The 20,426-nt window shown below is 38.0% G+C and overlaps 4 protein-coding genes across 4 annotated transcripts in view; 2 read left to right on the top strand and 2 right to left on the bottom strand.

The window, feature by feature from the left end:
* LOC128876368 (dual 3',5'-cyclic-AMP and -GMP phosphodiesterase 11) overlaps positions 1 to 6,750 on the bottom strand; it is a 71,811-nt gene extending 65,061 nt beyond the window's left edge. Inside the window, exon 1 of the mRNA XM_054122682.1 lies at positions 6,299 to 6,750. The gene's annotated coding sequence lies outside the window, so the exon portion shown is untranslated. The remainder of the gene's footprint in view (positions 1 to 6,298) is intronic.
* Positions 6,751 to 8,937: 2,187 nt separating this feature from the next.
* LOC128876649 (ring canal kelch homolog) lies at positions 8,938 to 12,030 on the top strand. Its single transcript, XM_054123173.1, has 9 exons — positions 8,938 to 9,385; positions 9,489 to 9,635; positions 9,836 to 10,240; positions 10,320 to 10,573; positions 10,662 to 10,889; positions 10,966 to 11,138; positions 11,254 to 11,394; positions 11,490 to 11,745; positions 11,840 to 12,030. The coding sequence occupies exons 1-9, from the start codon at positions 9,315 to 9,317 to the stop codon at positions 12,028 to 12,030; spliced, it is 1,866 nt and encodes a 621-aa protein (XP_053979148.1). The 5' UTR covers positions 8,938 to 9,314.
* A 210-nt stretch (positions 12,031 to 12,240) lies between these two features.
* Positions 12,241 to 16,086, top strand: LOC128876650 (uncharacterized). The gene has a single exon (XM_054123174.1). It carries the CDS (start codon positions 12,241 to 12,243, stop codon positions 13,639 to 13,641), a length of 1,401 nt encoding a protein of 466 aa, XP_053979149.1. The 3' UTR covers positions 13,642 to 16,086.
* A 1,184-nt stretch (positions 16,087 to 17,270) lies between these two features.
* Positions 17,271 to 19,641, bottom strand: LOC128877164 (uncharacterized). Its single transcript, XM_054124229.1, is given in 6 exon segments — positions 17,271 to 17,283; positions 17,971 to 18,092; positions 18,095 to 18,158; positions 19,115 to 19,244; positions 19,286 to 19,298; positions 19,543 to 19,641. Coding segments are annotated over 6 exon segments (441 nt in total).
* Positions 19,642 to 20,426: the final 785 nt, after the last annotated feature.

Raw genomic sequence — 20,426 nt, forward strand, 5'->3', positions numbered from 1 at the left:
GCCCATCGGTTCGCTTCATCAATCAGCGCCATACATTTCGCTAAATATACGTTTGCAATATTAGTTTTACTATTGCATCGATAACATTTTGCAACTACGAGGTACTAAGTTTTATTGAATTTTAAGTTTCAAATGAACCTCTTTCATGTGAAACAGTTGTTATATATTTTTTTCATTATTGTTTTAGCAAACTAAATAGTCACCATTTAAATTAAAAAGTACGCAACTACTGCATAATAAATGAAAATTGCTAAAACATTAATAAATATTTTTTGAATACTTTGAAATTACATGTAGAGAATTATACTTAACTCTATAAGTCCGATTAGATGATTTGTATTTGTGTAGCAGGTGATTAATTGTTTTGCAACTTTTTGCCTAACATTTCTTTCCTTTTCGAACCGAGTACTTGGAGTTGATGTCAAAACGTTTTTTACAAATTGTTTAATCACACTTTATTAGCATGTTTTTCTAATCATACTGATAAAAAGAAAACTGTGACTACAAATATACGTTCGCATATAACTAGTTCTAAGAAGCTGAAAATGCACTACTCTGTCCAACACGTAAACAGCCTTTGACATTGCTCAAATATGATAACGGAATGTAAACAATTGTAGTTAGACACCCAATGAAGATAAAATCTGACAGCGTTGGCGAAGTTGAATATGCAATTTTAACCCACTATTTATAAAACACAAATTATTTTTTACTTCTGCAAAGAAATTGATAAACACTAATAATAGAATATAATCCGAATACTATTGAAGAAAATCATGTATAAACGAAGTAATGATTGATTTTCTTTCAAATAATGCTGTCGGATTAAGCCACAGAGCGCCAAAATGTCGTTCACGGCACTGGTTTTTTGCCAAACGCGTGCTACGACCTAAAGTGTCGGGTCTCACGTTTAGTACGCATCGCACGTACGCACACGTATTAGAAATTTCGCAGAGGCATCGTAAATCAAATCGTCCGACTTTCGTTTCCTGACGGTTTCGTGGCCACCGTGCTACGTCGAGGACGACTCTGTCCCTTGTGATTCGTCAACTTTCTTAAGTAGTTACTCGAGTACTAAGATAGACAAGTATTTGAAATTTGTATAGCATATACTCAAATAGTCAAATATTCGAATGATATTCGAATTGTTCAATATTCGAATAGTACTCGAATTATATTTATCGAATTCTGAGTTAGTGAAATATTTGAATATTCGAATGATATTCGAATTGTTCAATATTCGAATAGTACTCGAATTATATTTATCGGATTCTGAGTTAGTGAAATATTTGAATATTCGAATACGAAAAAGTTCTAATACTGACGTCATATTCATGAACTCCTCGATAAGGAAAATTGCTTCCATTGTATGGGAAAGTGCACTCTAATAGATCTGTACACACTGCCTTTTCGTAACAGTAATTCGAGTGTATTATCAGTGGCACAGCTGCCATGAAGCTTACGAAGCTTAAAAGGATATGCGCGGTATTCGAGATATCAGAAGTTTAAAATTTTTTTAAATGTTTCTTTTCAGTTCCTCCAATCCTCCAATAAGATTCACGTTGTAGTAGGGCAGAAACCGATTTATAGTATAACGTGTAATTATAAGTTAATGGTGATTGAACGTATGGAATAATTTATGCTAATACGAGTATTGCGGTGCAATTAAAGATAGGGGATCTTAGATGAATATGAAACGAAAAAAAATATCGAACGACTTATACGAATGCAAATATGACGAACTAATCCATCTTCTGCGGTAACAGGCTAAAGATATGCTCGCTTCCTTTTTATTTCTGTCGGGCCATTACGGCGATCATCCCGTCAACTAACCTGTCTTGTTCATTAAAACAACCTGTCCTCAGTAACATCTATATTTTCATTAGAATATATGTATACTTGAATAGTCGAGTATTACTCTGATTCTACTTAACTATTTCAGTAACCTGATAATATTTCAATGATATTCAAGACGTCAAGAATTCTAATACTATCTAAACAGTATTCAAATATTTGATTACCAATTAATATTCGACTGAAAAATATCCCTCTACTAATTAATACTCTAGACAATGAATATGAATTTCACTAAATTTTCTTTGCTCTCAATTTTGTTCGTTTTAGGGCGCACACGATGATAAGTGTATCTATGAAAATTTCGAAAGACGTCTTATCATTTGATCTAGCAGTGAAAATCAGATTACGTCGAATGCTGGCTCTGGGTAATTTGAACAGAACCGTGTCGTCACTCCGTTGAAAATTAAAGCTGATTAATCGCGCAAAGGATGTCGATAATGGTATATCGCGACGTACTCGGTCTTCTCTCCTCCGGAATGACGTTGCTTTATCATTGTTACGTATCACTTATTGTACCGCCCGTAGCTGACATCAATGTAAAATATTAAAAACGTATCCCCCCCTCTGGCTTCGCGTTATTCTGTTTTATTATTAGTTTTTCTCGTGACTGGAATGTATAATGGATTCGAAACAGGCAATTACCTGAGAGCAGATCGGCGACGAACTTTTCTCGGTGAAAAAACTCGATCTTCCCGTGGAATTAATTTTACCAGAATCTTCGTGTAGTTTAAAATAATTTTTTTTAAAAGTTTTATCCGATAATATTTAAATTGAAATTGTTAAAACATACGTATACTTCACGAAACTAGTATCGAAGAATGTTTAAAAATTCGATTCAAAGGCAAAATTCACCGAAACGATTTCTTCATTTTTGCCCGATTCCAAAAATGCCAGAGAGAAGAATGTTCTTTCAAAAGTTCAGAATTATACTAAGTATTCCAGATGTAATTTTACTACGTACTCCAAAAATATTCAAGAACGAGACTGATTTTTGTGAATTAAGGTTGGGAGTCACTGATCTAAGCTGTAAACCGAAGAAATTCGTATATCGATGGTATAACGGCACGAGGATGCAGATGCACACGCTGGAATGCGGTTTACGCGGCGGATTACGAGTATTACAGCGATAAGGACGTTCCTCGAATGATTTGGACGTTAGTCGGTGCATGAAACTGAAAGGCGACAGTCTGGAAAGAACCGTTCATATTGTGCAAACAATGAATCGTCGATCGTTTACAGTGGGGAAATAATCGTCCAGATACACAATGCACGTTGCGTGTAACCTTGCACTTGTAACAATAGTGCACATACACCGGGAACACGCTCTTCCCCGGCGCCACCGCGTTTCATATAAGCGACTACGACTAGATCTATTTCTACTCTGCAAATTCTCATTTTGATCGTTCTGCTAAAAACGGAAAAGCCGCGGTATCTGTTACATAAATTTCACGTTCACGCGTCTGCGAAACGCGATTCCAGCAGTGCTGTTCTTGGCAGCGAACGAACCTATCGGTTTTTATTTATAAAACAACGATAAAGTCGTCAATAATTGTTTAAGGAAAATAAACATTTTGTAACGAATACTGATTCAAGATGGACATGAAGGATAGTTTGTTTTCATTTCAGAAGGATTGTAAACGAAGCAGTATGCGTCAAATAGTTGAGTAGTTCAAAATTTGAATAGGCAAGTAACTCTGATAGTTAAGTACTGGAATAGTCAAGTTCAAATTATTCCTTGTAATAAAAATACTAACGTACTTTTTTGCCTACACTATTTTTTGTTTACAACGGTTGACTCAATTTCTAAAATAGAAGCGAAAGGGAAACCAAAATTCTCTGAGGTTTTTCGACGCATTGCAGGCTTGAAAAAAAAAAATTCTTAATGCACGCATGACTCGAGCGTTTGCATTACGGTTTATACGATGTATAGTTCTAAGGTTATGTCAATGAAATCGACTGTAATCTGTTACAAAATGTTTACGCGTTGCGTGGATCGAGATTGCGATAGTCACGTAATCAATTATTATTTCACCGACTGCAAGGTACCATCGGAAAATGTCGAGTAAGTGCGGCAATTTGTCGCGTATTGTTTCTATCTCGAAGATCGTCTATGCGAACTCTAATTGCATAATACGACCATGTATTTTTTCACACGTTAGAGCTGGTGGTGTTCAAACAACTCAATATTCAAAGGGAATTCGAGTAGAATTACAATATTTCACTATTCGTACATGAATACTTTTTACTTCGTAAATGCTCCAATTCCAACGCTCGAGTATTCAAATACGAATGGTCAAATACTCGAGTAGTATTCGAATCCTCAAGTATTCGACTACTCGAATACTACCTACCCCTACTTGAAGAACCATTAAGTACAAGTTAATTACGATTTAAGTACGGAAAGTATTCGACGAGTAGTCTCAATCTACTCGTTTTTAGTATACTTTCTATTTCGAAAACATTCGCAAGGAAAATTCCAAGGGAAAAAGAAAACGAAAACTGCTGACGAACGAAATGAAATTCTCGACAGAAGAATACACGCACGGTGCCTTTTACATTGAAATCGCAACCGTAGCGAGTCTGACAAACTTAAAGTATTTGCGACTTTGTGAGCCGACGCAACGGTTATGTGTACACACGCTGTATCTTAAAACACGTATATTTTGAAATGTCAGATAACTTGGTCGAGATAACGCAAGAGGTAGAAGTGTAATCGATGGAAACGGAACGAGTATTATTAAAAAATTCTACTAATATCTTCGACACCAACTATTCGACTAGTTAAAAACTTGAATAGGCAATTATACGAATACTTAAAGCTTGATTGGTCAAGTAACGACTAAAATAAGAGTTTAAAGTTTTATAAGATAGAATTTTATGTTGTTTGGATTCATTATACGACTGTTAGGAAACGTGGTCTACTGTTTGCAAACAAAACGAAGTTCTCGCGGGAGGCAATTATGAATTTTCACAATGCCGATCGATAAACCGATAAAAATGTACACGTTGTCTCTGTCAGTTGTGTCCTAACAGTTCCATGGAGCGTCTGCGATCGTAATCGTGAAAAATAATTTCCTTGAATCGTTATTTTATACGTTTAAAATTGATATTCCTCTAAACGTTGACTTATAACAAATCTAAACGGCAAAAGAAAATTAACTGAAACGAGTCAGTGAAACCTGTACGTTCCGGCGAAACAAAACGTACAACGTCTCGTGTAGAAACGATGCAAAGCAAACGATATGCGTTACGGAAACGGGAACATACTTGGAATATTTGACTCGAGTGTGCTATGATAATAGATGCACGGTATATACTGACGGCGAGTGCAAATAAAATACACTCCAGCATCCTGGAGATAGCGCTGTTCGCCACACGATGCGACCACGTGTGGCTTCCACGAAAGTGCAAGAATCGAAGTCCTCCGACTCTATCCGCGCTTCAAATGAAATATAAAGAAAAACAAAACACATGATCGTAGCCAGTACGTCTCACGGTCATCGTCGTATCGCGATCGCACGCAATTGAGAATTATCGCGTTCGTTTCAGTCGATTACCCGCCGATGAAAAACGATATGAACCGATTAAAACGAACGACTCCGTCGATTGTGTGAATACAAATTATAAAAACAGCAGAGCAAACTCCGCGAACGATCGAATATTTCTCGAGCTTCGAGTTTCGGCGTCCAAACGAGCGGGAGCTGATCGACGATTACAAAAATTATATCTGTACTCGCAATGAAAGTAATTGGTTACTCGATCAATTATAACTCTAATTACTCGTAAGCATGTGTAAGCACAGTTCATGTAAACATACACAAACTGGCCAACTCGTTTGCTGAATTACGTTTGTATATCGCAAAAAATAATATCGCGTGTAATCTTTTCACGCTGCTTACAACTGAAAAAAAATGTAAACATGTTACTTTTCATCTCTCAATATAGGCATGTTGCATTGAATATCATTAATAAAATATATAAAATAAAAGTAAAATTTAATTTACAAAAATTACGAACTTGAATAACTTGACTTATAATTTATATGACTGATTACTGCGAATATCGAGCTACTTCATCGATGAAGTAGTATTATTGTAATTCAATTAACTATTCGAGTACTCGAATATTACGTCAATGGTATTCGAAAAGTAAAATATTCTAATAGTGTACAAATACTCAAGTACTACGGTAGCATTGGAGCTGTATTCAAATAATAAGATATACAGGTGACTTGATATTGGAGTAGTATTCGAATTCCATTAAAACTATTCGAGTACTCCAATATCGCTTCAATGGTATTCGAATAGAGAAAAATCGGCCAAGTCCCAGAGCTGGTTGAAAGCAGCGAGACAGCACGAGGAAGTGCGTTGCACCACGAACACAAAGTAAACAAAGGAACCGGGAGAGCGCAATAAAGACGAGTTGCGTGGAATCGACTTACCTTTCGAAGAAACGAAAACGAGGAAAGTTACGGTGAAGAAACTGCTCCTCGCCGATGGGATTCTGCGTGAGGAAGACCGGATCGACTTTCACGATCAACACGAAATTCCTTCCTCCACGGTTTCTCGGCGTTTTCTCCCGCGTCGTTGGTGCCCGCTCGACCATGCACCGCGTGCGAACAATCGTTCTCGCGGTGGTTCGATTTTCGAAATTCGAGACGCGCCGTTTCTCGCGGCACCGGGGCGAGAATGTGTACGAAACAATCGAATGCGAACGCATCGACGCCAATCCGCGGCGCGACGAAACGCTTCCACAGCGGGCTGCCGGATGACTGACGGACCCGTATCGCGCCTATTGGCCGGCACTGAAACCGCGACACCTGGCGCCCCGTACTTCGAAACACTCCTAATTCCAAGCATACCGTGCAACAACACCTGTCACTTAAACGTTCGAAACTTCTCTACGCTGGAACAGAAACGTCAAAATTGCCATTCGTTTAAAACTTCGAAATATTAGGTTGTCCCGAAAGTTTCTTTCGCGAGTTGCGCTCAATTATTTTACGTGGTCGTGTTTATATAGATAGACAATCTAATTTCATAGATATTCATGTTGTAACAGTTATTCGGTAATGTAACTTGTATTACTTATTAATAAAGCGAATGAAACTTTTGGGACAACCTAATACAATCAACAACAACCGTACTCGTACTTGTTCAATCAAATCCGAATTACACAGTCGCGGGTTCTTAATTGCAGTCAAATTCTGTCTGCCTCTGCTTTGAAAGAAATGATTAATTCACATGTAGTAGGGAGCATTCACAGTACATGTGGCAATGTTGCAACAATGTTGCTGGTATATTTGTGTGCAAATATTGCGTTGAAAATATTTTGGAGACATTCTAGCAGAATTACGAAGCAGCTATGATTCTACAGTAGATATCAATAACATATATTTTATTAAATAGCGGAACCTTCCGAAACAGGTTCCAGGTACCTCCTAAAGGTTAAATTTTTCAGCGCAGATATACGATACAATTCTCAACGAGATCCATATGTATGTCTCTGCGTTTCCTATTTAAAAAAAAATTGGTTATTATTCAAGAAAATAGAGTATTTAACAAAAAAAAAAAAAAATGATAATTGTGTTTCATAATTTAAAGACATAAAATGTGTCTCGTATTTAAAAAAAAATTGGTTATTATTCAAGAAAATAGAGTATTTAACAAAAAAAAAAAAAAAAAAATGATAATTGTGTTTCATAATTTGCATTCACTCTATTTCCCGTGCGTCATGTCGTTAGAACTTAATGTAAAAGTGCAAATGACTTGGCAAGTCAAGTTCAATGAATCATTGCTTGGAACGTAACGAGACTTTCTGGCTACGTATTTGAAAATTCTCGTACTACAATTTACAGTACAAGATACACCGCAGAACGGTGACATAAGTTTGCACTTTGCTTCGCGACGAAATACGTTACGAGCTCTTATGTAACTGGAAACATAGGCATTGGATTCTAGCGTGAGAATTAAGTTGCCTGAACAACTTTGCGAGTAATTTACCAGCATCATTTAAAGTTTTCGATTCAACGTAGAAATTACATTGAAATTCCGTCCGTATAGAATGCTAGTTACATAAATTATTAATACGTTAGAAATTTTATTAACGTATACTCCGAAAATTTAAAAAAACCATAAAAAAGATTTATACACAGTCAAGTGCGTTTCCTATATTTAAATTATGTAATTTGATAATGAAGATTTATTTCTAACAATTTCTATGACTTCAATCCTACGCCAATGATTTTTTTAATGGCAAACGAGGAAAAACAAATATGATAAAGATTATTTTTAACGATAGGAAGTAATACTATCGATATAGTTTTCCAAATTCTTGAGATTTTATCAATATACTATGTTAACGGCATTATTTTATCGATACGAGTTAGCCGAGAAATTGAGTACACGTAGAGAAATATTCAAAAACTAACCTTCAAAAAATGGAGTATTCAGTAATAAAATTACTCCATGTACTTAATCCCAATCCTATTAGCAAAAGATCGTCCTTTAAAATTACACTTCAATCTTGATTTCTGGAACAAGTCGGGTAACCTTCAAAATGAATATACAAATTGAATGTAAACAATTATTTATCAAATTTTCCCTTCAATTATTACCATAACCACACTTATCTATTTACCTTTAACAATTGTTAATATACTATATGTATACTCCACAAAATCGCTAAGTTTGATTTTCTACGAATCCATATTCGCTGCACTTAAACGTTAAACAATGCAATGACATTCTCGATACGTATATCAAATTAATAATTCGAAGGGATGAAACAATCCAACAAAGTTCAAGTACTCCAAACAACGCACTAGAAACATGTGTACGAATCTGGCAGAATGAAATACTTACAATATTCTTACTGCTACGCGTACCTTAACCTCATTTCTTCGCCCAGCGATTTCTGTAACTGCACGGAATCGCTAGTTCTGAATAATTACGAGTGCACGTTGATTAAATAATGCAATAAAACGCATTGCACAGGAAACAGACATCAAATTTATATTTAAAGGGATAAAATGATTCGTACGATGTCCAGCAGATGTCGACAGCGGCATCTGTTTTCCTTTAACGAAAGGTAGCGAGAAACAGTGAAGTCCGGAGATCGAATAAGAAAGAAATATTGTGTCATGTTCCCGCACATCATCAAAATATTATTATTAGCGTTTAAATAGATTACAATTTCCGTTACAAAACTTTCGTTTCAATTTGTTGACTCGGTATAAAACGACGTGTTTTATAACGCCGCAACACATTCAACAAATATCGTGAAGTCGGTAGCGTCATTTTCGTTCGTACAGCTGATGTCAGTAGTGAAACTATGTATAAACAAATAATATATGCCATTTTCCGCACCATTAATTCATATTAAACTGAAACATATTACCTACGACTTTGACGAAAGCAATTATCATTTATCTATGATAAAAGCTTCGCCAAACAGCTGAAATGGAATCGGCGGGACAGGGTCAGGTGCAAAATTCCAGCAATAATAATGATTGCTCCGAAAACAAGGGAAGGTGAGATATATTTTATATAAGATTTATTTATCTCAACTTGTTTAACTTTAATCCTTATCCAATATCTTTAAACAATAGATGCGTATGCTTTGTTTCCTTTCAGTTGCTTGCTACTTCGATATGCTAGTCAGAATTCTTTAGATGAGAGCTCGCAAAAACATGTACCTAGAGAAAATGGAAGAGATAAACCGCCTTACAGGAATCATCATCACACAAATCGAGCCTTTGATGTCATTAATGAAATGCGAAAGTATGAAATGAATAAAATAATTCTTTTATTTTATTGTAAATTCCTTACTTAAGTTTTAAGTTAAAAGTCCATGTCATTATTGATATTTGTGTTGCACATGTCCAAAACAAAGAGAATTATGCTATAGTCTTGTTTTGGATCACCTAAATTTATAAGTTAATGTTAAGAATGTCATATGTAACAAAGTATTTGATTAATAGGAAAAATTTGTTGTGCGACGTGACTTTGGTGGCAGATGGGGGCATGGAAGTACCTGCGCATAAAATGGTTCTCGCTGCCTGTAGTCCTTATTTCTATGCTATGTTTACAAGTTTTGAGGAACGAGACCAAGAGAGAATAACACTGCAAGGCGTAGACTATTCTGCATTAGAGTTGCTCGTAGATTATGTTTATTCTGCAGAGGTACACGTGACCGAGGATAACGTACAAGTGCTATTGCCAGCCGCGAATCTTTTACAATTAACCGATGTCCGCGATGCGTGTTGTGATTTTCTGCAAGCTCAGTTGCATCCGTCAAATTGCCTAGGAATTCGCGCGTTTGCCGATCTACATGGTTGTCTAGAATTATTATCACATTCGGATAGCTACATAGAACAACATTTCTCGTAAGACAGTGAGATACTTTTACTTGTAACTGTTGGTACGTTTCTAGTTTTAATAGGAAACATTTTATCATATATTTAGGGAAGTGGTAGATGGAGATGAATTTTTAACATTAGCACCACAGCAAGTTGCTAAACTAATTTGCAGTGATCGTTTAATGGTACCTTCAGAAGAAAAAGTGTTTGAATGTGTAATATCTTGGGTGCATAGCGATTTAGAAAAGAGACAAGCTCATTTAGCTCAATTAATGGAACATGTACGCTTACCTTTGCTGTCACAAGAATATTTAGTACAACGTGTGGAAGAAGAACCACTACTTAAAGCAAACTTACAATGTAAATGATCAAACATATGCATTTATATGTATATTGTAATTTAGCATAAGATAATTAAAAGTTGTATTTTTGTTAATAACATATTCAGGTAAGGATTTCCTGATTGAAGCATTAAAGTATCATTTACTTAAAGGAGAACAAAAGTCATTATTTAAAACACCTCGTACAAAACCTAGACAACCAAGGGGATTACCTAAAGTATTGTTAGTAGTTGGTGGACAAGCTCCAAAAGCAATTAGAAGCGTCGAATGTTTCGATTTTAAGGAAGAAAAGTGGTATCAAGTATCCGAGTTACCAACGCGGCGTTGTAGAGCTGGTGAATAATAATCGTATTTTCAATCGAATTATTAAAATGTATATCTATTACAGATTATAAAATTCATAATGTACAGGTTTATCGGTCCTTGGTGGTCGAGTGTATGCCGTTGGCGGATTTAATGGATCTCTCAGAGTACGAACAGTTGACATATACGATCCAGCTACCGATCAGTGGTCGCCTTGTCCAGAAATGGAAGCGAGAAGATCCACGTTAGGCGTAGCAGTTTTGGGAAACTGTATTTATGCTGTACGTATCTTTTTTTCGCGTACATAACGTTATCTTACTAGTATCGTAAAATTTCATTTTTCGTTATTATTTATTATTATAACTTTTTGTTATCGAATATGTACTTAAAACATAGGTTGGTGGATTCGACGGCTCGACTGGTCTAAATTCCGCCGAAGTATACGACCCAAGGACTCATGAATGGAGACTAATAGCACCGATGTCGACACGTAGAAGTAGCGTTGGCGTGGGTGTCGTCAAAGGATTACTATATGCGGTAATAACCTTAATAACCTAGTGATCGTCAACCTTTGAACACATCACTTGAATAATTCATTTTGTTACTTTTAAAATATAAAATTGTCGTTTTAGGTTGGTGGTTACGATGGTGCATCGCGACACTGCCTTTCTAGCGTCGAGTGTTACAATCCGGAAAAAGATCAATGGAAACCAGTACCTGACATGTCTACGCGTCGTAGTGGGGCCGGTGTTGGTGTTCTAGATGGAATTCTGTACGCTGTAGGAGGTCACGATGGTCCTTTGGTTAGAAAAAGTGTCGAAGCTTATAACCCGGATACTAATCAGTGGAGTCCAGTCAACGACATGGCCCTTTGCCGTAGAAATGCTGGTAACTAATTTTAGTTTCATTTAAAATTTATTACACTCATATATTTATTTCTTTGATGACAAGTTGTAAACGGTGGCGAATATTTCTTCGATAGGCGTTGTCGCTTTAAATGGGCTTCTATACGTGGTGGGAGGGGACGACGGTGTATCAAGCCTGGCATCCGTAGAAGTGTACTCCCCGAGGACTGACACCTGGACAACCCTTCCGACTAGCATGGGAATCGGCCGTAGCTACGCGGGTGTAGCGATAATCGACAAACCAATGCCGACTACGACATCGATGTGAGGATTGCAATCCGCTGGGCATGCAACGGAGCAGAACACGGACCCGGGTGCCGAGACGTCGGATCAAACACGGGAAGCCGGGCCCAGCGGTGTGCAAGTCCAAAATCCTGATCAGAATGTACTTCAGCAATACCGCGGCGCTGGACACAATTGCCAGGGGCCGCGTTGCGTGTGCCAAAGATACGAAAACGGAGAACTGGCGGCCGTGGTCATGAATCAGAACCGAAGTAATCAAGAAAGAGACGACAATTATCAAAACACGGGTCGCGGTGCTCGTGGCTTTCAAAACCGACCCGCTGGCTCGGTGCAAATGTACCCTAACCTCAATCCGAATTATCAGAATCCGGTGGACATAGATCACAACTATAATCGCAATCGACAACCGCAAGAACCGGAGGAAAACATATACGAGAGATTAGACAACGACGACGACGACGAGAACGCGGTCAACCGGGAAGTTGGCCGTAACGAACCCGTCGCGCAAAACAATCAAAACAATCAGGGCGACCACACGTACGAGAGAATAGACGATCGGTACTCCTGCAGCGGCAGAATATACTCTCGTTGCTATAAGTATCACATTTTGAACCACATCGCTGTGCCGAATTTCTTGAACGACGTGGAATCCAGAAACTCGAACCAATACGATCAACCGAGACAGATATATCTGGACTCGTCGCGATTATCTAGCCAGTTCTGTCAGAATCAGTTAGGCAGACTAGGTCGCAACTGTTTCTCCTCCGAGAACATCGCTTACGCGTCCACCGGGCGTACCGTTCACCCACTCGGTTACAGCTGCATGTGCCCGTTCTGCAGACACTTGGACACTAGGTATTTGTGTCATCATTGCCATAGTCTGCACAACAAGCTACGCTACCAGGATGGACTCGCGGGTAGCTCTAGACATTACATATATCAGTTGCCGAGGAACTGCCGGTGTCCGTTCTGTCGCGGTGAATACTATTTCATGAAACCGCCCGTTACGTCTTGTCGCCCCGCCGAATCGTGGAGGATGGAATGCCATTGCAGAAACCCAGGCAATTGTTCGTGCAGATGCAAGGTACTGTCCAATTGTGGATCCGCCAGTCAGGTCGGTAGATACCTCGATTGGATCAACAGAGCTGGTCCGTCTGTTAACAACCCGCTCTACGCGACGATCCACATTGGCAGACCTTGCGTCTCGGCCCTCGCGAACGCAGCTGGCGGAGGAAACAACATGGAACCTGGTACTTCCACGTCGAACCCGTCAGCTCCTTCCTCCGTGGCCAACGAACCCAGTACATCCTCCAACGCTAGACCTATGTTCTCACCCCAAAATCCTTCCATCTCCCGCGCTTCTCTCTGCTCCGCCAATCGCTCCGCCGAACGGCAACATACGTGCGACGATTCCTGCATCAGAAATCAAAACGGAAGCGTCGCTGGCATCTGTCAGCTGTTCGGCAGATGCGAGAAAGCGGAATGTAATCACGGCAGATTGTCCGTGAACTGGTGGGTTGTCAACAAATGGCTGCCATCTTGGAACCCAAACAATTTCGATAGGAACATGGACGCCGCTCCCGCAATGGAAGAGGAATCGCATAACCAGCACGATAGCGATAGCGACGATGCTTAAATTTTAACGCTGCCCTTATCAGGTATTGATGTTTCATTATTTAAATCCCAACGACATTTCCGAGTCGCGATTGTTTAAACAACACTGAACTCGATGTACGTGTCCCTTCGTTTGTAACGAGACTATGGTAATGAAATCGTTGTAATTTGTGATATTCGAGGAAATAATGTGTACTTCTTGCGCGCTAGAGAAATTGGATCGATGATGATGCTTTAAACTGTTTCCTTTTTGTTGAAATGGGACGTGATGGGATGATTGGTTGCTTCGAATTTTAAGATAAATCAGACAGGGATTAGGGAGGTGTTTGTTTCTTTTTTCTTGATATCTTCGGCTAGTACATATCTTCTAAAAAATGTACAAATGGAATTATAACCTATTTTAGACAATGGCTCTTCAGTATTTTCTTCTTGACTTGTGGATCATCTAATCTTATATCTTTTTTGGAACTTTCTCTTGTAGACTTTGTTCCTGTTCGTTTTTCTTTCTATTAAGTTTGATTTTTACTTTCTCGGAATACTTTTGTACATATTTCTCTGCGTCAGTTGTAAGTGCTTTCTCAATGAGTCACTACGTACCTAAAATTTGTCTATTAATTTGATTACTTGTAAATTTCCACACGAATTTTATCTTTAGTTCTTAGCCTTCTAAATTTATATATCGTGTCTTTTATTATTTTATTTTTAATTGTTTGCATTTATGTTTGCGTTGTCATATAATTTTATCTATGGAGGTTTGTGCAATAAAGAATCTTCGGCCGTACGTTTCCTGGATAAATTTATCGCTCGAAGATACCAACTGAAAAGATAATTTATACTTTTCTGATCCCTATACGTTTTGTTTTAAATGCAAATGTTCAATTTACCTTGAAGTAAATTGAAACATTCCAAGTAATTTCTAAATCATCTAAATGTAATTGAAGCCTTTGCTCAAGAGGTATCGCAAATATTTAAGAAGAGTTCATGCATGTATTGACAATAAGATCGCTTTATATGTGCTCTGCTATTCACAAATCTTTATACCGGAAGATTAAATAAACACGAATTTCGATCATACGTTTGCAAGTATGGATCGATTACGTGCAAAGATAGTCGAAGTTTAGTTTTGCCAATGCAACAAGTTAAACAAACATAGAAACTACTAATGCTAATGATGTTTTTAATTCTTTTATGATCGTTTTTAATTGTTTACCCTGCCGTACGGAAAACGCCGCCAATTTTATCCTGTTAATCGTCGTTATAAAAGACTACGTGTATCGTAGACTAACTCTTGGAGATGTATGTTTTATTGGATAACAGTATGAGATGTATAGAAATTGTAACTTTTATAATTCATCATTGATTCGTCATTGTTTTTAGCATATTTTTACAATTTTAGTAATAAAGATGTCTGAACAAGATAAAAACACAAATGCGTTCATTTACAAACTAGTTTGCATGAGAAATATATTGAAAAAAACAGCATTCGTCGGTTTTACCAAATGTCTAAGGTTTGTTAATCGTCTTTTAACACTAAAACTGCCATGATCCATATGCTTTAAGTTACTTAAGATCACTCAACCATTAACAATGGTTTTACTGAAATTTTTAGAGACATCTATTACAACAGAGAATTAATTTTATTGATAAATTAGTTTACACCCCTCCCTCTAATTGCAAAGATATCGATGTTTGATAAATGTGCATTGACCTTGATAGTGTTAGTGTTAAACGATTGAAGATATCAAATTACTACTTTTTATTCAAACGTGGCAATTATTGTAAATACAGGTTCGTAGCAAGTACCCTCTCCGAACGACAGTGAAGTTTACCCATAGAGTCACGAAAAAATGGCCGCTCGCGGTCACTGAGAGCTCGTCCCTACCATTGCAATCGTTCGATTCTTCGATCGCATCTTTCAATAGAAAGATAGCTGCCGCTATAACTTGTTAACTTGTAATATTTAAACACTGTGAGTGTACACTATTAGTCAGTATTAAATTGTCCTTATAAAGTTTTAGCTCCCGGATAGAATAATTAGGTTTTACACAGTTCTGATCTCGACTCTACGAATTGTATAATAATCTTCATCCTGATCGATCTTCACCCCGATTCGTGTAAATTTAGAACTTCGATTCAATCCGAATGCGAACAGTTGTAAAAAAAAACAAAAAAAAAAACAAATATAGTTTTTCGAAGTGAAACATAGCGCTTGGAACTTATAAGGACAGATTCGGACATATCCTTGAACACGTTATGACTTAGGGATTAATCCTAATCTAAGATTTATAGGTGAACGGAACGTTTCAAGCTGAATGTACTAAATTCCAAGAAGATCACGCGTTGGGTTGGCTCTGAGACATGATAAGACTTGACGAACGTGCGAAATGTATATTTATTTTTTGTATTTAGTAGTTCATACTACGTATACTCTAAGAAATGTTTAACCGAATAAAAAATTATTAAGGAGCTACTGCTTTTTTTATTAGGTTCATTTAATGTTTATAATCGTAGTATTAATTTCATGCTTCCTTAAATTGTGACTATTTCAATGATGGAAGAAATGATGCACGATAAATTGTCGTTTATTTATGATTTATCGTTGTGATCCGTCTTATTATCTAATAATAATCTATTGCCACGTCTGAGTGTGGCAATGGCGGGGCTTTGTGTCGGTTTCGAGCCGCAATACAATTATGTACCACGGTTAACGCTTTTGCAAGAGCAAATGCCTCTACTATCGATACACTTATACCCACTTTGAGAAAAGTTGATCACTCCCCCATGAGCGAAGGCCAACAGCTATCACTTTGGTGGTATAATGGCCCTAATATCAGCGTGTTGTTGTGGTGCACACATTCGTATCACTAAATCTGTGTCCTATCGTTCCATCGAGTCTATTAATAATTCTTTATGCTTTTTGCAACGATCCATCGTTTCTGAGTGTATCGTTTCCTACTTGAATTTTCCATATATATTTTCAAAGCAAGATGAAACAATAATTCTATACCTCGAAGGCACGTTTAAATACAAATTCGATAATTTAAATAAAAGATAAAGTTTCATTCCCTTTTAATAGTAATTTTTCGCGTGGAATCTGTTTAGAATTGGACAATGAGTAACAATCGTGACATAACGTGCATTTTCAAACTGCAACGATAAATCACCGATTTGTAATAATTCAACACTAATCGTATCCCGTTACTCATTAGTCATTTATCATGTTCGTGGATTACATTTCTCCCAACACTTGTCAGTGCATCGACACGAACATCTTTCGGGGTATGTGACCGTCGTGACATTTCCGTCTTGCCGAGCACGAGTTCGCGCGTAAACCGTCGCTGAAATGAAATTTATGCGCGCGAGTGTTAAAAACGCTTTTAGGAGCGCGCAAGTTTACTCAAACGAGTTTGCCATGGTCATCTTCTTGCCGATCGTCCTTTCAGGCGTCGATAGCGGGCACGACCCGTAAGAACGACAAATATTTTGCGTCGTCGCGTCGCGCCGGCAATGTAAATGCTAGAGCGACGATAAACGCTATTGTTTCTCGCCGCCGCGAAGTACCAACAGGGGCGAACCTACCGTACCCTGAAATTAATGATGTTTCAAGTATTATTATTATTTAGTAGTCAATTATTATTTTAAATATTTTATTCATATCACGATTCTGAAGATTGAACGTATAAAAGATGAGTTTTAATATCTAAGAAATAGATAACTACTTCGTTATCCTATCGTCATGAGCCTCTACCAAGGGCCCAGTCATTGTATCAACGAAATGTATCAAATAATTATTTTATTTTATTCGTTTCATAATTGCGAAGTATCTAACTGCGTTATTAACCTACAACCAGTGTATCAACAACTGGTCCCCTCAAAATAATTATCATCAGGGCCCCACAAGTCTAGGTCCGTGACTGGGTACCGCACGTTTACAGAGAGCTTATCTTGACACCGTGAGTATTTAAGTATCACGGGCGTGGTCCTCATGGCCAGATACACTCGGCAACGATCCTTTCCTCAAATAATGGCTCAACCCTTTCCACGCGAAGAACTGATATCTGTTTGAGCCGCTATTGCATTTAAATCGTCGCATCGAAGGAGGAAATAAACGCTAAAAAATTGAGATTTCGTTCTAGATTACAGTCTCGCACAGTGAGGAAAACCTAAACTTCGGGTTTAAAATACATGTTCACTTGCATCGACTACCTGCATTCTTAATTGAGATTTTTATAATTGTTAAAATTTTGAAAACTCCGAACAGACTACAAGTATATTTCAGAAAAATCGGTAACGTTGCCCCTGAACGCGAGGTCCCATTTATCGCGTATCCGAACGCGTCGCGAGCACGCACCGAGCTTCCCGACGCCAAACATCTGATATTTATAATAAAAAAGAAGCAGCGCGTTGCGTCAGAATCGTTAATTCATTATGATCGATAGCCGGTACGATACTTGAAGTATGTGGGCGTTGGTCCTGTGCTTGTCACCTTCGAATTCCGATCTGAAATAGACGAAAAAAAAAAGTAACTCGAACGATTTACTATGAATAGACGCAAACAAAGGAGAAAATAATAGAACGTTTATCGGAGTTCAAAAATTTACCTTCTCGATCGAATAAACGTCGCCAATAAATCGCTGCACCTTGACTTTATCCGTCGTCATTTTATTCGTCGATTGTTCTTACAAAAAAAAAAAAAAAATGGTTTGCCCCATCACCGATACTGCTCATGGTTTATCGTTTCATCTTTCCATCGGTTTATTACGGGGATGGAAGAGTTATAAGGATCCTTATGCATTGATTAAAATCGCCAGGCGAAGAATAATAAAAGATCCTATAGGTGTAGGATAATAATTTATCGCTACCGTTACGCGTGCATAACCATGCGTGAATCACGGAATTGTCGTGCAAGTGTAACGTGTTACAAAGGAATTACGAAATCTTCAGTCGCCGTGGCACGTGCGCGTGCGCATGCCTTCTTTCTTTTTTTTTTTTATTTTGCTTTTAACGAGCTTCTGGTTCCGGCTGCGATCACTATGCACCGGTGACCATTTAATTGTACCGTGACAGGACATCTAACCGGGAAACTCCGGAATCTGTAACACCGATGATCGCTAGTGATTCATTTTCCCCTCTCCCCGACAGTTTGCAATTTAGATCGATTCTTATTAACTCGTACGGAATGCCTTCGTGTTTCCACGAAAAGATTTTTATGTAGATCAGTGATAACCTTGAAGAGTGTAAGAGCTACTGTATTTTATAATTTCCTACGAGCTAGTTACTGAAATCTTGTAATTGATGTACGAATGCGTGTGCAGGTACATCAGAAGTAACGTGAAACAGGTCATCGACGTCATAGGAGCTCCAGCGCCGCTAGTTACCAGACAGAAAGGATAAAAAAAATCTAGGAAGAGGATTATACTTTTCAAAAGGGATGATTGGCAATCCTAAGTTTGCATGATTCATCGAAGCTCTGCCACCGTGTATCCGCGGTTTACGGGTTGGAAAGTGCTCGCGATAATTCTCGATCTCGTTATGAGGCTTCCTTCATCCAAGGGTACAGAAAGGTGCCTGCACGTGTCCCTCGTATTACGCTATATTGCAACAATTGCAACAGTTTGCGATGCACTCATTGTTGATTGCAGAAGGACTTTGAAGATGTACACTACCATCCATAAGTATCTGGACTCAGGCAGCGGGTCAATTAATCATCATGGTAACGTTGGTATCGTGTAAATATTTTTAGGATTACGTAGGATTCAAATCTTAACAAGATAAAAGGAAAAAAATGAAGTCTTGAAAAAAATAAGGTCAGATTCAAATGCTCAATGAATACAATTCGAATAATAGTTTCTTCGCTGTCACACATCCTCGCAAACCTGCTTTCAGTAATGGAAGTCATTTAAGAGTAGTAATAGTCATAGACGATAGTATAAGTATGCCTATTACAAGCTTTTGCGCAGCAGGCATCTAGTCCCCTTTCAGCCTTTTCTACGGGGTTCGCGTCGCGTGTATCGATACACATTCCTCGACCTGAAGTTTCGCGTCGGTCTTGGCGTCTATTTATTCGTTGATTTTCTAATACGCAAATCGTTGCGAAAGTTACAACAGTTGAAGCCGGCTCGAGCGTTGTACGTTTCGTAACGATGCCACGATGAAATTTCTGTAATCCACATCAGCGCCATTTCCAGATCGCTATTATAATAAATAATCGCTTCATGCCGACGAAAAATTTCTTTCTCTGTAGCTGCACACATTTACAAAGTCGAGACGTTTATGTTATATCAGGTGTACTCTTCGCGAGACTAATAATACCCGTTAATCACTGTAAACATAAATTTGCATGGAATGCGTGAAATTCGATACTTCAGTACGACAAACGATACGTACCTGGATTTCCTATCCAATGTATCGCTTATGCGTCAATGCAGACACGTGGTCCACTCACGCGACACTTGGTCGCAAAGAGTTCACGGCGAGGTAAACGTAAAAATGTTCGAAACCTTGGCTACAATATAAAATGCGTTGCGCAAGAAACGTATCGATCGATATTGACACTTTTCATAATACCGGTTTATAGCGCGCGATTTTATCGCGTTAACTATCGGAAGAAACGACAATATCGGTTGCGAAACTTTCGATGAATTTTACTGTCGCCACCATTTGATTTTTAGGATTGATAATAATTTTGTAGGTACTCGAATACCAGTACTTGAATATTTGAGTATCCGAGTCTTATACGTTTGCTCCTCAAGATTCCTCGTTCCCGTTCTGTAAGATGCTTCATGGAAAGGCTCGACTTTGCTCAAT

Source organism: Hylaeus volcanicus, chromosome 5 (genome assembly GCF_026283585.1).
Source record: "Hylaeus volcanicus isolate JK05 chromosome 5, UHH_iyHylVolc1.0_haploid, whole genome shotgun sequence".
Lineage (NCBI taxonomy): Eukaryota > Metazoa > Arthropoda > Insecta > Hymenoptera > Colletidae > Hylaeus > Hylaeus volcanicus.